Raw genomic sequence first — 16,750 nt, forward strand, 5'->3', positions numbered from 1 at the left:
ATTGTTTGCATGGACTTTGCTGTTGGCAAACTGAGCAGTGAATTCAAGAAGCAATATTGGTAGTTTGTATTGGGTAACAAATGTATCTATGATTATCCATAAAAAAGGGGTTACTCACCACCCGGTTACTTACCCAAGTCACACCCATCCACAGAGATTCTCCTTTGTTTGCTTTGCCTAAACTGTTCATATCTGACAATGCAGCTTGTCTTAGCAACCTCCCCCCCCTAGAATTTGTGTCTCTGTATAAATATTATGCCGATGCTTACATCGCTCTTTATGTCTTCACAAGCATTTGCTTTTGATCCACAGTCCTATTACAGCATTTAAACAACCGCAATGGATTAAGCAGCGGGATGTGTTTTCTTCACGATGCAATGTAATGTTTTGTTGAACATATTGCTTTTGGGATAATTGAGTTTTCTGCTGTCATAATCCCACATCCAGAAGGCTAAATCCCACATGGGTGTATTGTTAAATTACAGTTCACTTGACCCATGACCTTCAATTATAGGAACTGTTGCCTTTGCAGAATCCATCTTGTGTTTAGCTTAGGGAAGTAATTCTAGATAAATAGGAATGCTTCAGTGATGTTACCAGTTCTTAGAAAATTGATCATCACATTACCGCTACTAAAAATTTACATAAAGGCTATCATAGAGTGATACGCCACTGATTAACAAAAACGGGATGTTCGTCATATAGCCAAAAGGTGCAATACCTGACCACCACACCTTACCGACATAGTTGAATGAATATGGACTTCCAAATGATTGAGTTCAGGTGTTTCCAGTGAACATGGCAGTTAACCCACTGAAACCTTGTGCAGCAAATTGGTAAATGTTCTTTTCAGTTTCAGCAAGACTGTGCCCCTGTGCACAAAGCCATCTCCATAAAAACATGGTTTGATATGTTTTTTTTTGGAGGACCTTGGTGGCCAGCAGGGAGTTTTGACCTTAACTCTAATGAAGACCTTTGGAATGAATTGTAACCCTTGAACTTCTCCAGAGCTTGCAAGGGGTTCGTTGAGCAATTTAGACCAAGGTGACATTCTTCCCACGAGCCAGCAATATAAGAAGCATTATTCCCACTGACCACCACACTAATATACTGTGAGCTGTGAGCAGTCCCTGAAGAACTGAAAGTCATGTCAGGGGTTCCCCCATGCTAAAAGATTGAGAAACCCTGGTCTTGAGGAACCATGGTTGAGAAACCCTGAAAAAGAGCATTATAATCCTACTTGCTTTCCTAAAAAATGCATTATGCCTTATGCCTTATAAATGTTTATATGGCCAATACATTTTCTGAACAGCTGAGAAGCGAGGATTGTGATGTTTTTGTGTTCCTGAATGTGAGTTCTTTTGACTCTTCTTCCTTCCTTCTTTTTTAGCACAAGGCAGTGCCATCTCCTTCTTGACGTATTTAACTCCACCGAACATGAGCTGGCCATCAGCGCGAAGGACAACGAGGAACTGATCCTTCATGCCGGAGAATGCCAGCGGTAAGTTCTAGTGGTTAAATGCCATTTTATAAGTGACAGTGAGGTCATATCTAATCTTAAAAGAATTTTCTTGTAATAAAGAGCAGAATGGGAGACAGGCTGTGTAAGGGCTCTAAAAGGGCCCTTACACAGCTTTAAATATTGTATATCTGTTACTGGACCAAGTCTTGCCATTACTCGGGGTATATAGTTGCCATGACACACTTTTTTCCTATACCAGACCTTTAAAAAATAAAGACAGTGTCAACTATAACTACAACCTGACAGGTTAATTTTAATGTTAACCTGTCAATCATTTAAAATTATGAACCTGTAAGTCCTATTGAAACAGCAGGTACGATTACAGCTGTGTTGTTTGCTTTAGTAGGGAGACATCCCTAATAATACTATTTGTGTACCTCCCTGAAAATTGTTTTACTTTGTTAATACAATCATGGCTTACTTAAATAGACCTGACCAGATGTTGGACATGAGAGCTTTAGAATAAGCCCTCTATGAGCTCTGCAGACACTGTGGAGCAATTCATCATCAAGATTCACAGCATAAGCAATCATAATTGACTCACTCAGCAGCTCAGCTCACCCTGTGTAAATCTGCTCACAAAGCATATGATTTGGGTTGGCATTAGGAATTGGGGGAATGTTGATATTGCAAAGGGTAGCACAGAGAGCTGAGCTGCTGAGTGACGTCCAGTAGGGGAAGCAGAGAAGCTAAGCTGCTATGTCACTGTGGGGAAAGCAAATGGGGAGCTGACCTGCAGAATTTTTGCAACAAAGGAACCATAACTGCTGAGATGCTAAGCGAATCCATATTGCCTGCAACTACAAAGAGTTTATATTATATCTTTATTAAAGCTCATTTACTGTTTTTTGTTGTCATATATTTTATTTTAAACCCAGTGATGTCATCACAAGTCAGGCAGTGCTCATCAAACACACACGCACACAAATGCTAGCAGGCATGTATTTGTGTAAGCACTTAGACAGACAGACCTTCTGATTTTAAAATGGTGGACAGGTTCTCTTGACATAACAAGCAGTAATACACCTATTATGTGAGCTCTCTTTCAGTTCCTTCCTTACATCTTGACCATCAAAGGATAATTGGAATACGGGAGATTTTGAACCCCTTCCAGAAATCCTAATACATCTATCTAATTAATATAATTGCCTTTATGGACCGTATCCCATAAAACATAATAACTGTGGCCTCTGGATACTCTTGCTGTATATCTGAAATCTACGGAGTGCATAAGTGCTATTTTTATCTTTTATTTCCTTCATTACGCTGTAATCTATTAAAAGCAGTTTCTTGCATCCTGCCAATGCTAAAAATAGCTTGGGTGGTCTAAAAAGGATTAAGCAAAGTGTCAGCGGAGGGGTTATTAAAAAGACAACATTTCATTTTGTCAGGAACCACAAAGGCCAAGCTGTATAACCAGTCATTTCCAGCTTTAGTGATTTTAAGGGGTCATTTTAGGTTTAAAATTTAGATATGTGTATTTGTCACTTCAATGATAGCTTCTAGTTAATTCTTTGTCCTACTGACAACTGGTGATACCTCAGTGAAAGAGGGCAAGGATTTGCTAATGATGATTGCAATTGTATGCAATATTGCCAAAGGTTTGTGAACGCTTGACTATCACACCTGCCAAAACTGTAATGAAATTCAGGTGTTTCCAATGAAGGGTCCCCTTAATACTACAGCATGCAAAGTCACATTAAACAAATGTGCTTCTTCAACTTTGTTTGGTGACTAATCTTTACTGTTTCCACATGACTTTGCCCCATTGCACAAAACCAGCTCCATAAAAGTTGGTGAATCTGGTGTCGAGGAACTCCAGTGGTTTATACAAAACCATGACCTCAACCTTAATGAACTGGAACACTGATTGTGATTGAGATCTTCTCATTGACCGTCAGGACCTTTTCTTATTAATGAGCACACATTTTAACAGACTTACTCCACAATTTGGTGGAAAGCTTTCCAAAAATAGTAAAGTTTACCCAGAGGTTAGTTTAGGGGTTACAGGTAGACATAGTGCTTGGGTTACAGGAGGTGTTATTATTGGGCTAAGTTGAAAAAAAGATGTACTTTGAACACCTATTCGAGATGATTTCAGGGAAGAGAGATCTTTTGGCATAAAGCAGAGATTTAATATTTTAGTGTTGCACCAAATATATGCAAGGTTCAACTATCAAAATAAATATAGCACTAAAATTAGGTTTATGTGTTTAATAACATGAAGTGGTTTTGATACGTTTCGCAGTTAGGCTTCTTTAGAAGATAACATGGTAGAAAGTCATTTATCTTCCAGCATACTCTTTTGTGACTGGATAGGGGTTTCTCTACTGAACCTTATGGTATTGTATATTGTAGAATTGATTCTAGGTAGAGGAAGAGAACTCTTTTCTTAATGGTCTAATTGTGTAGGACAAAGGTTACGTGCAGGAGAAACTGACCTGGTGGAAACTGCTGCTTCTGCGCTTAACCCTTGTCCTACATAATCAGTCTATTAGGAAAAGAGTGGGTAAGTATTGGGGTCACAGGGAAGGTTTGTGTTAGGATTATACGAAGCATTAATGTTAGTTAAAGGTTAAAGGTTTTCTCTTGAAATTCAGCTTCATCTAAACTGCTGAATCCATAGATGAAGCACATACAGTTAGGTCCATAAATATTTGGACCTAATATTTTTTGCATAAAAATGTGAGGAACTAAAGCCTTTTTTTTACACAATCACTTCATTTCTGGGTCTCAAAAGTAATCGGACAAATTAAAAAGCTGAAAAAAAAAATGTTAATTTCTAAAACTTGTTTGAAAACCCTTTGCTGGCAATGACAGCCTGTAGTCTTGAACTCATGGACATCACCAGATGCTGGGTTTCCTCCTTTTTAATGCTCTGCCAGGCCTTTACTGCACCGACTTTCAGTTGCTGTCTGTTTGTGAGCCTTTCTATCTGACGTTTAGTCTTTAACAAGTCAAATGTATGCTCAATTGGGTTCAGATTAGGTGACTGACTTGGCCATTCAAGAATATTCACATACAAACATTTGCTTTATCTGCTTAATTGATAATGACATAACGAAGGAATTGCCCACACCAGCCCATAAAATAGCCTTTAGGTCAATTGTCCAAATACTTTTGAGCCCCCGAAATGAAGTGGTAAAAAAGGCTTTAGTTCTTCACATTTTTATGCAATCTTTTTGTTCAACCCACTGAATTAAAGTTGAAAGTCTGCAGTTCAACTGCATCTGAGTTGTTTCATTTAAAATTAATTGTGGTAATGTACAGAACCAAAATTAGAAAAAAGTTGTCTCTGTCCAAAAATTTTTTGACCTATCTGTATACAGCAACATTTTTATTTCCCAGAAGACATGCGAAATTAGGTGCTTTACCTATGGATTTTCCTATGCTTGCTTGCAATATAGCAGATCAGAATATTGAGGCTAACAACACGTATAGAATTTTCTGTTTCCTATCTCTTTGCCTTCTACGGTTTCCATCTTCTATTTGGATAAGAACTAATTCACGTATAGTTATCGCCAGTGACTCGTCCATCAATTTGCAGGAAGGGCCTCCCACAGCAAGCCTGATGTCTACTTTTACCTGGTAAATCATCACCTGTCAATCATCTGTCATCACAAATATTTCAGGCTGAAAGAAACAGTTTAGTATTCTGAAGAGTGCAAAGTAAAGTATAAAAAATTCTCAATGTGTAGCAGGGCTTGTAGGAGGAAGATGTGCAGAGTTAGCCGCAATGTCTGTCTGACAGATGGAGTAAAGCTGGAGTTTATAATAATTAGACTCTCAAGTATACCAAATGCTTGGATTGCTCAGTGCGGTCTATGGCTGTGTCATTGATCTCAGCTCTGAGGTCTTGAGGCTTGGTAGCCATCTCCTGGGAATAAAACACTAAGACTTCTCTTTGTAAAAAGTAAAATTTTGACATGTTCCATAATTTATCAATGTGTGGTTCTTCTGCTGACAGATCTGTGACACTCCAGTCCTTGATAGGTTTTCCATTTTATTCTGCAAAAATCAGGACATATTTGTTTTCTAACACTGCAAAATTCTTTATGAAGTTGATTTGCCTATCACTAAGTAAATGTTTCTGTGTCTTTCTAATGCACCGATGACAATGTTCAATAGGAGGCATAAAGGAATTTCCCTGTTGGAGGCACATAAAGTGTAATTACTGTTACCCCATAGGGAAGTTGCTCTGTAGTGCACTACAGATTTCTCTTCTTTTACTTTCCGCACATCTGTTGTGTATATTTAGTGTAAAGCAGTGTTTACTAATTAGGGTTCTTGGAATTGTTGGGTTCTTCCAGAGGTTGCCAAGGGTTTTGGTGCGATGAGCGGTTTGTGCCTCTCATGTCAGTTTTAGTGACACCAATGATGGCATTCTTCCTCCAACTGGCCAGAAATGTAAGAGGCATTCTTCCTACTGACCACCTTAATAATGTATTGTGAGCTGTGGATATAGTAAATATAGCAGAGGTTCCCTGAAGAACAAAATGTTTTTTCAAGGGTTGCCCTGTGTTCGAATGGTTGAAAAGGGCTGATATAAAACGTTTGTGCTCACCCTTTCAGATCAAGGATTATTCATTTACCTGTAGTGTTCATTTCCAGTATATAAACATAGTTTAGAACCAGTACTGACAGTATCCCTCTAAAACTCTCGAAATTACTTATGTAAAGTTACCAAAAAATATATAACATTCACCCCCAACTCCACAAGTCTTCAACTGCTTATCATCTGGACAAAAGCATCCAGACGCTGAAGGCACTTTGGCATCCTGTACAGGTTTGGCAGTGCTGCACTGCTTGCGAGCCGCTGAAAGTGACAGTCCGGAAGGGATGATTTATGGAAGAATTTGTGTATCAGGGCTGAGAGATGAACAGTGCGGTTGAGCGGGTACTCAGCATCTGTACTGCTGGCACACATTTTTGTATTTATTTATTTCTTTTTCTGTTGCTTTTTAATTTAAATTTTCAAGCTACGTTATTATTATTGCTCTTCTTCCTATTATTATTATTATTATTATTATTGCAGCCAGTTCATTAACTTTAGATTACTGTTCTGTCCTATTAAAATGTTTTGTTGTTATTATTATTTTATCTCAAAGCACAATGCATCTAACTAGTTCATGTTGTTATTAATGTTAATATAAATTTTATCTTGCAATCTTCCAACAAGGTAACTAGGACATAAAGCGGAACTTTAACTAAAAATTAAAAAAGAGAGAAGAATGGTACTTATTGGTTGAAGCAAAGGTTTAAATATTATTATGGAGATATATTATATATTATAAATAATATTAGTTAACATTTTGTTCTCATTAACACAATATAAAAATTAGATTATTGGTAATTGTATCTAATAATATATATAATAGAATAGTAAAATCTGAAAGCATTGTTACAAATAATGAAATTTCCAACAAGGTCCCTAAAGCTTTAGATATTTATGCAAATAATAAAGATAATATTGATATTATTCCACAGAATAAATTATATTTACTTAGTTCCATGACAAAATCTTTCTTCTATATCAGGGCTGTCTATCTCTTGTGGCTCAGGATCTGCAAATATATATAGTATTTTCTCACTAATAGTTTACTAACAAAGGGCTGTAAATTTGTACATCCTGACCTGTATGTGGCCTCCACGGACTGGAGTTGGACACTCTCTTTCTATAGCATTAGCATAATTTATTTGTAATATATTTATTGAATCCGGAGACCTCAGGAACCAGCCGGGACCTTTGCTGCGTCTTTAGTAGAACACTTGGCTTTGAGAAGTATCTCGGCTTCGGAATGTTTTATTACAGCTCTGTAAATCCTCTCTGCAGATTATTCACCTTCACGTTCCACTTCAGTAGCTCTTACTGAACAAGTTCAAAGCCCTGGAAGCCTATTCCTTTATCTGCTGAGTTGTGCAGAAGGCAGTTAGCAAAGTTCTAAGGAACTATGAATCCCAGCTCGATTGAAAATTATAAATAATTTGTCTCCTCCTGGAAAGAACATTGGTATACTTTATTTGCACCAGTTGCTTCTGAAGTGGCCATGAAATATAAAAGTAAAGTTTCAGAAAAAAAAAGCTCTGTCGTGTACAGGGCCAAAGACTCAATTGATTAGAAGACATCTCTTATACTTTTAGTCCACATGCCCCTGGAGTGGAGACAGAAGACATAGGGTGCGGGGGTGCAGAGTGGCATGGATGCCAACAGTCCCAAACAGAAGATGCAGACCACTGATGGACTAGAGAGATGGCAGAGCAGCCGTAGATCAGTAGACAAGCCAGATGCATGGATGAGATGAGCAAGAACAAGCCATGTTAGCAGCAGATAAGCAGGAACAAGCCATGGTCAGGAGACAAGCCATGCCAGCAATAGATAAGCTTAAACAAGCCGTAGTCCAGAGTCAAGCATGATCAGCAATAGATGAGCAGGAACAAGACATGGTCAGGAGTCAAACCATGTCAGCAGCAGGTAAACAGACACAAGCTGTAGTTCAGAGTCAAGCACGATTAGCAATAGATGAGCAGGAACATGCCATGGTCAGAAGACAGGCCATGCCAGCAACAGATAAGCAGGCACAAACTAGTCCAGAAACAAGCCAGATCAGCAACAGATGAGCAGGAACAAGCCATGATCAAGAAACAAAGCCAGGTCAGCAACAGATAAGCAGGACCAAGCCATGGTCAGAAGACAAGCCATGCCAGCAAAAGATAAGCAGGAAAAAACCATAGTCGGGAGACAAGCCAGGTTAGCAACAGATAAGCAGGCACAACCTGTAGTCCATAGAAAAGCCTGATCAGCTACAGATGAGCAAGAACAAACCATGGTCAAAAAATGAAACCAGGTCAGCAAGAGATGAGCAGGAGCAAGCCATGGTTAGGAGACCAACTAGGTCAACAGCAGGTTAGAAGACAGGGCTGGTTGAATAACAGGAAAGCAGTAGAAAAAAACGGTAACCAATCCATAGAAAACTGTGCTTGGGTTAGTTCACCCATACCTTGTTGTTGATTGACAATACTACTTAGAAGAGGACCTAGGAAAAACAGGAAGCCCGAATCAATGTTCAATGCTTTATTGACTGTTTACTTTTTAATTCAAGGAATTAATTGCAACCTTGAGCAGTCTTACACTGTTCAGTTTATAGGACACACAGCTTAGGTTTGGTGTTCTTTCCATCACTTTTTTTGTTTTTTAGGTTGATCAGAAAAAAAAGTTTGGCCTCGTAAAAAAGCATTTTGTTTTTTGTTCTCCCACTGCCCACATGTTACAGTCTGATTATACAGCCAGCCATTAAAAGAATCCACTGCTGGCTGCACACTTTCCTAGGCAGTTGACCATTTCATATGATTGTTTTAATAGCTTCAGTTGAAACAATTGTTGTAGGTCCAGGTTACAATCTTTATTTCCTAATTACCTGGGCCAGATTGATGTACTCTCATTCAGCTCACAAGGACAGGAGGACATAACAAAACTTCATTCAGTTATGTGAGATTCACGGCACAAACGATAATATTATTATTGTTATTAATATTTTTAATGTTTAATTGTGCCAACTTAACCTACTCATTTTAAATTGTCCTCATTATTAAGGGCTGAACAAAAGAAATTGACATGAAGAAAAATAAAATCCAATATTCAATATGTTTGATATGCTTTATACATTATTTTGGGCTGGTTTTTCTATTTTTTGGTACTTTTTTCTTGGTGCCTCTGCACAGCGATGGATCCATGAAGCTGCTTTTTAAGGTGGCTGCTTAACTATACTGGGAATAATAAATGAGTTGGTCTCCAAAGACAAACCTTTGAGGAAGTTGTTTGTTTTTTACAGCATAAAATCCAAAACTTGTATTTGTGTTAAAATGAAGCCGCATAGCTCCCAGACCTTTGCCACAAAATCAATCGTCTTGCAATATAAAATGCGAATAATATCCACCGAAGCTGTAATGCTCATAACCTTTAATTACACTGATTCTCCAGAAAATGTCATGTTAATTATCCAGAAATCTAATTAGTATCTTCTCCAATACATCTGTAAATGTAATATTTATAGCTCAGCTTGATACTGGTGGTGACGAAGAAGCTTTTCTTCTTTGCTGTCATAGATTCCAAAGACCATTCTGGAATTTTTATGGCAATGTTTTTTATATATCTGTATATGTAGATTGAAGAGAGTGTATGTGATTGTGTCCTTGTTATATGGAAATTGCAATTTGGCCATACAGCTTGCTACCAGTACAAACGCTGAGCCGAATTGGACTGTACGAGGCTGCCACCGGTAAATTTTTGTGGGCATTGGTAATTGGTAACTAAAATATTTGGGAAAGCAAGGGTCAGCAGTATTCTCACTGTCATGAAAGTCTTGGAGGTAGAGATGTATAAGTAGATGAGTCAATCAGACAGAGCAGCTATATAGTTGGGTTGGCTTAAGTCAGTGTTATTTGATTACAATTGTAATGGACCAAGTGGTCAGGGATCCCTCCCAACTTATCCCTGACCAGCTACAGAACCCTAAACTGGTTTTGCAATATCCCAACACCACTATGGAATACTTGCTTACCTTTCCTGAAGTTTTTTCCTACCTGAACCTGGTTGAAATATAAACACAATTTCACACCTTTCCAATGAAGCATTGTGACACCCTATCACAGGTGGTAAAATATCCAGGACCTGGCCCTAAAATATATAAAGCTTACAGGGCTCTTGTTAAATACCATGGTAGATGTGTAGTTCAGAAATTGAACTGTGGAGATCTTGCTGGAAATATAAGATATAGCGGTTTATCTTTACATCATATACCAGAAATGTAAATGAGAACTATTAGTTGGCTTTGAAGAACCTTGAAAAAGTTGGAGAAATCAGCAGGCAATGCAGAAGCAGATTTTGTTGCCCTTCGGGACCAATCATCTTTTTCCTTTCTTCTTCCCAGGACAGTGTAGGAGAAAAACAATAGAAAATCTGGTTGGTATTGGTATCAAAAACTATTCTTTAGAGACAGTTTCACATGAGGATTAAGAGGTATGAGGTTTTTGAAAATGAAAAGTATTTTATGCTGGCCATTCACATGGTGATTAGGTTGCTTTCAGCCATCTTTAAACTGCAGACTTTTATGGATCTTAGCAACAAAATTATAATATTACTCCATATAGATGTGCTATGTCTTGTGTCACTTGTATGTGTTTGCAATAGCGGATGTTGCAGGTAGGTGACCAAGTTATAGAAAATACTAATTCATTCCAAACAGGTTAGGATATTTGTGCACACAGGTATATGAGCTTGCTGGATATGACATGGAACCATAGAGTACCTTCTCCCTATTTTAAAGCTTTATCAGCCTTTTGCTCTTCTGAATGGGGAGAGTGAAGACTGGAGATCCAGAACCACTGGAGTGTTTTCTAGAAGTTTATACCCATTCAGCCATAAGTGCATTTGTGAGGAAATGTACTAATGCTGGATAAGAAGACGTGTTTTTTTATGACGTTGATGTACACAGGTGAACAGTCATTCTAGAACTGAAAAGGGCGTTCACCACATGGTCTCGACAAGATTGAAATTGCACAATGGTCTAAAATATAGTTTTCTGCTGTAGCATTAACAGTACCCTTCACTGGAAGAATCCAATCTTATTAGTTGAAATAGTTTCTATATATTTTTGCCCATACAAGTAGGTATGATAAACCATAGACATTTGTCCACATGAGTCAGAGAATTCTTAAAAGTAAAAGAATATTAACCTACAAATAAAGGAAGCACAGCTTATCTGCTGAGTAGTTACATTTTCCAGTTTACCCTTTTTCAGGAACAGGATTCCCAGAATACTCCTGTTGCAGGCTACTTGTTTTCATGCCCATGGACAATGAAGTTACATTGCTCACAGGCAACAATGAGATGCAGATATGGCCAAAAATTCAGTGTTCATTCCATTTGGGTTGATGGTGAGGGGGTAGGAGACAGGAATTGGGTTTTAAGCTATCACAGCAATATGCTACCATGGCAGTTGACTTACATACATGATGGCATATTCATATGATACAATCCTTGACACCAATTTATGTGCTGAACTATTGGTGGTGGAAAACCCGCACTGAAATGCTGTGTATTGTTATAGTTCTATTTCGATTCATTTCACCTTCTTTTTTCCCCATTCAGATTTATTTTTTTTTGTTGAATCATTCCCCACCCCCAAACTATTTGATTAAAGGCTCAATTTTTTTCTGCACGTAAGACAAGATTATGTGACATTTTCCAAAGAGCTTCTTGTCTTTCATCTGACACAGTATAAGAGTCCAGGCAGACCCCAGCTTTTCATATAGGACTCGTTCCAGGGAAGGCTGACAGCTGATATTACCGTTTGCTGCCTCGGCACCATCTAAACAGAGTTCATTAATCCCGGCCTTCTACTAGCAGACCCTCTTTAGGGCCGATAAGTAAGATGATTTACTCGCCATTTCAGAACCAAAAATAATATTGCTAAGATTGCAGGACAATCTTCCATTGACTTTAATGAGTCATTGTTATAATTTTATTTGTATAGTTTTTATTGCTGTGTAGCTTGATAATAATAAATCCAAGCTTCATTTGCTTACAGTGCACAAAACATTGATATGTATTATCTTTTTAATTATTTTTTTTTCTTTTTTGTGCAAGATCTGCTGAAATCCACAAATATTAATCAATACATGTTCTGAGTGCCTAATGTACTGACTTTCATGCTTCAGAACTTTCTGTTCTTTGCATTCTCAGGACTGCAATAGAAGCCCACATTTACAATAGAGGCCCATGTCCCTTAATAAAAAAAAAGATGGTTGATTTAAAATTCAAGCCAGGGCACCGTCAGGGAGGGATTTGCATGTTCTCCCTTTATTTGAGTGGGTTTTCTTTGGGCACCTTCGAGCAGTTAGGTATTTGGCTTCTTGGTATGTGTGGAAAATAAGCAGAATGACCAAAGCAAAACCAAATGCAAGCTGCTGGCGGATGGGTACATAAGAATAATATGTAGAGGAACTAATCAAAAACAATTTGAATAAAATACTTTAGTGCAGGCTTCTTTGTGTTAGCTGAGAGATCAGTCCCCTCATCTATAACATTTTTCGCATGTAGAGCTGTCTGCAGTCAAACACCAGGGGTTTGGGTGGTTTCTGGGTTTGCTCTGCGTCTCTATAGCTAATACTACCAAACTCAGCCATACTCTACCCCAACTGCCAATCAGTAGTTCCAGACGTTATAACCAACAGTCACTTTCATTTCAACTACTATAACCCTGCCCATGCAGCCAACTACAGAGATATGGGTAGTAGTAGTTTCGCTGTTTATTGAGATATCACCACAGTACCCCCTAATAAAAATTAACTTAATGCAGGGGTTCTCAACCTTTTTAACATGAGAGTACCCCATGAAAAAACTTTCAGGTCTTCGGGGAACTCCTTCTATATTTACTATATCCACAGCTCACAGTATGTTAACATGGGGGTCAATGGGAAGAATTCCTCTTACATTGCTGGCCATTGAGAAGATAGCCAAAAGCCTTACAGATAGCCAAAAAGACCATTGGTGTCACTTAAACTGACCTGAGAGCCACAAATTGCTCATAGCCCAAGGAACCCCTAGCAACCTCTGGAGGAACCCTGGTTTAGAAACACTGCCTTAATTTATAGGGTGTTGTACCTGCTGTCTATTGGCATATTCTCATAGAATATATGTGTTTCCACCATAGTTCATGTAGTGTGCAGTCTAGCTGGGCTAATCTGCATGTACCAGAAGCTGTGACCTATAATAAAAAGATGGGAACCTTACCTGGTTAGTAGACTGTTATTTATTTACCTCCCTTGAGTAGGTTGAACACCTCCTAAATTTACCTTCATTATAGATTTTATCTTATTAATTGCAACCTTCTCTTTGGTGCATCTAGAAGGGGTGGCTGCTTTTGAAGCCTTATATCACGTGTATTCGTTTTGCACCAAGTTATGAGGACAAGACTGCATTGGGCTCAGAGGACAGGGCATAATGTTCAGCTAGCCTACGGCCATTCAGAATGTGAAAATATTCACAATCTTTATTTAAAAACATCCCTCCTCTATAATAAAAAGATGCACACAAAACATGCAAAACCTCTACACCAACTAAATTATGTTTGCGCTATTTAGCAAAACTCTATGTTTTGAAGAATATGAATCTGGTGTTCCTGCAAATCCATGAAACTTCCTCCTGCAGAGTCACAACTATGTTGCTCACACCTTACATTGTTGTCAACTCCCCACGTTAAGGTTACTTCAGATGACCTCCTCTGACAGTCAGCACTTTTCACTAAAAGCCCCGTAGAGATGTTAAATGGACATCAGAGGATTGTTGCTGGAAACGATCTTGTGATAGCTTTTAGTGACAGGTGAATGAATACTGTATAAACATGGCCATTCTGTGTTATGAACAGGGGAGGGGGACGATTGGGCAACACCCAACTGGGCTCTTCTCCATGCACAGTGCTCATTCCTGGTCAGTAGTTAATAAATCTGCTGTCATGTACTGATGGATGATTTCAGGGGACCAGTGTACATGTGAGATTTTTTCTTAAGATGAGCCCGACCATTTCTCTCGGTCGATGGTTATCTGACATGTGTATATAGCTTCAGGCACAGTAGAAGGGTTCATAAAGAGCGCACTTTGTCACTTGCTCCAAACCCTGGCCCCTTCCTAAATGCCTCCTTGGATCTCATATGAAGTGGGGACCCCCTCCTAACCCCATCTTTCAGAACATCATCACATTAAAGTCAAAAAGTAGTTGTTTTTAAAGGTTGATGTTTAGTTGAAGCTAACGCGTTTTGCTATTCTAAGTACTTCTAGACCTGTAGTTTCCTCCTTGCCCTCTAGTTACTCCAAGATTGACATTTGGGCTTCCAATTCAGTGTAAATTTATGGCTTCTCTGTCTTCTGTACCTTATTTTTCCTCTAATATTTGTTGAATAATTCAATTTGTGCAGTTTTTTTAGTTGTTTATCGATATCTACAAGTGGGGTTTATTCTGTCTTCCTCTTAACTTTTCTGATGTTGTTTTTCCTATCTGATGTTGTGTTCTTCACACGGACACACAGGGGGTTCTTCACGTGGGGGAAGTTCTGGAGCACCGTGTTCCCTACTTTTTTCAGACCCCCGTTAGTGTTTGGTCCCTGCTGATAAACTTTCATATTACATCTAGACTCTGAAAAGTCTACTTTCACCTCCTCGCATCTTGTAAGCAGTCGGCGTGAAAACATCCAGGACAGAGTTGGAAAATAAGAACAGAAAAACAGCTCCTGCTGAGAGCAGTAAAATATATATTACTGTGAAGTGCTGACGTCCCTCTCACCGCCGTCTCTTACTTCTGATCGCTGCAGTAGAGCTGCACATAGGGACTTGTTTACCAGTAATACGGGCCAACCCAGGAAACTGCCAGCTACCAAAGAGCCACAAGTTCCAGCATGCACTGTCACTGCAGTGAATATTGCTGGTTGCCATTTTTTTTCTTTTTTTACTGCTTGTAAATTATTTTTTCTTCCACTGCAGCCATAAAAACCAAAATCACTTTTTCTACATGTGCAGTTAAAGTCCAGAAAATATTTTATTCTAGAAACTGTATGTGGTTAAATCTGCCCCCAGCCTTCCGTTCAGTCTTGCACAGTTGTATACGTTTCTCTCTTGTACAGAAAATCTATATTCACTGCAAACTGAGCTTCTCCCAAAATGCATAGGAAGCTGCAGCAAATCAGATGGAGCCTGCCAGGTTTCCTGTCCCACATCATCTAGCCCTTTCCTTCCCAGCCTCCATGGCCTGCATTTTCATTAATTGTATTTCAATTCTTTCAACCGTTGAAGCTCAGCATTATATGTAAACATTAGCACAGCCTTCAGGAAGCTATGTGCAGCACTCTATTGATTGGAGGAGCAGAGGCATCCAATGGTGATCTTGCCTGGTCTAAAATTAGCATATTGCTGCTTTAGTATTTTCATATGTTATTGTTTTTTTTCAAAATTTACATGCAAGTCAAGCTGTCCTGAAAAATGTGACAAAACAGGTGTTGGGTATCTCACCCAGGGTCAGCTTTTGTACAGGGTAAACTTTTTTGGTGAAGTTGGGCTTTGTCTCTGAGCCTAAATGGCCCTAAATCTACTCTACAGGGTGTTGGCGCTGCTCTGCGATTTCACTGCAAAACAGTGTTGTCACCCTGTTTATGAAAGGCGGAAAACAACCTTTACTGTCAAGGTCAATGGGATTTAAAGCTATGTTATGGAGGGACTCAGATAAAAACTTGAATAGATAACTGCTGGGTTAGTGCTATTAGTTTGACTTTGGTGAATGTCGGAAGTGTAAAAACCTCTGAAGAGCTGGTGGTCAGAAACAATAAGGGCCGTTTTAGACTTGTGGTTCACCACTGTGTCTTATCTTGGGCTCATCCATGCTCCCAGTAGTTGGGAACCATTATGTGGATGTAGTTGCATTTGTGTTGCAGTGGGGTTCCTGTAATTACCATGTCCCGTTGGGCCGTATGGTTGCTTCTCCTCCTTTGTGGTTGACCACTGCATTTTGTCATAGGCGCATTCCAGCAGTTGGGAACCATTTTGTGCATGTGGTTGCATTTGCAGTAGGGTTCCTGGATGCAACAAAGGGCCGTGTGGTTATTTTCCTCCTTTGGAAGAAGAATCTCTACCACAAATGCAAGAGCAATGCGAGCGAACACATTGATCTGCCGTGCGGTTTGCTGCTGCTAATGGGTGAATAGGTGACTAACTGTGTGAAAAGGGACTTACAGTTAGGCAGGGCTTAAAAGGGACACACAATGCCCCTTCTTAAGTAAGCATTCCTATCTGCCTGGTCACATCCTACAAACGTCACTGAGCTTTCTAGGATACTGCAGCTGAATAGGTGCCTCACCCCTGCATGGGAGTTGCTTCGTCCTAGCCCCGCAAATCAAGATGGCCAAAGGTTGGAACGAAAAGGAGTAAAAAGAAGATGGCAGCACCTGCAGTGTACCTGGGACAGGTGAGTATAACAGGGTCATTCAGTCTTCCTCCAATGGTAGTTGCTTGCATGCACAGCCTGTTACTTTTCATTCTACCTGTTGAAACTCCAGGTTATGCCATTCCCTTCAGCTGCCCATTCCTACTATTCCTTTTTTTTTTCACCCTCTAGTTTATTCAACCATCAAGTGAATGTTTATAAATAGATCTATAGCCTACACCAAGCTTTGCAAACACCTGAA

The 16,750-nt window shown here is 39.1% G+C and overlaps 1 protein-coding gene across 2 annotated transcripts in view; it reads left to right on the forward strand.

Moving 5' to 3' along the window:
• TRAPPC9 (trafficking protein particle complex subunit 9) overlaps positions 1–16,750 on the forward strand; it is a 329,400-nt gene that overhangs the window by 138,019 nt on the left and 174,631 nt on the right. For both annotated transcript variants that reach the window (XM_072410619.1, XM_072410618.1), the window contains exon 19: positions 1,391–1,501. In XM_072410619.1, the coding sequence (XP_072266720.1) occupies positions 1,391–1,501 (111 nt within the window). The remainder of the gene's footprint in view (positions 1–1,390; positions 1,502–16,750) is intronic.

The sequence above is a fragment of the Pyxicephalus adspersus genome, chromosome 5 (assembly GCF_032062135.1).
Source record: "Pyxicephalus adspersus chromosome 5, UCB_Pads_2.0, whole genome shotgun sequence".
In the NCBI taxonomy this organism is placed as follows: Eukaryota; Metazoa; Chordata; class Amphibia; order Anura; family Pyxicephalidae; genus Pyxicephalus; species Pyxicephalus adspersus.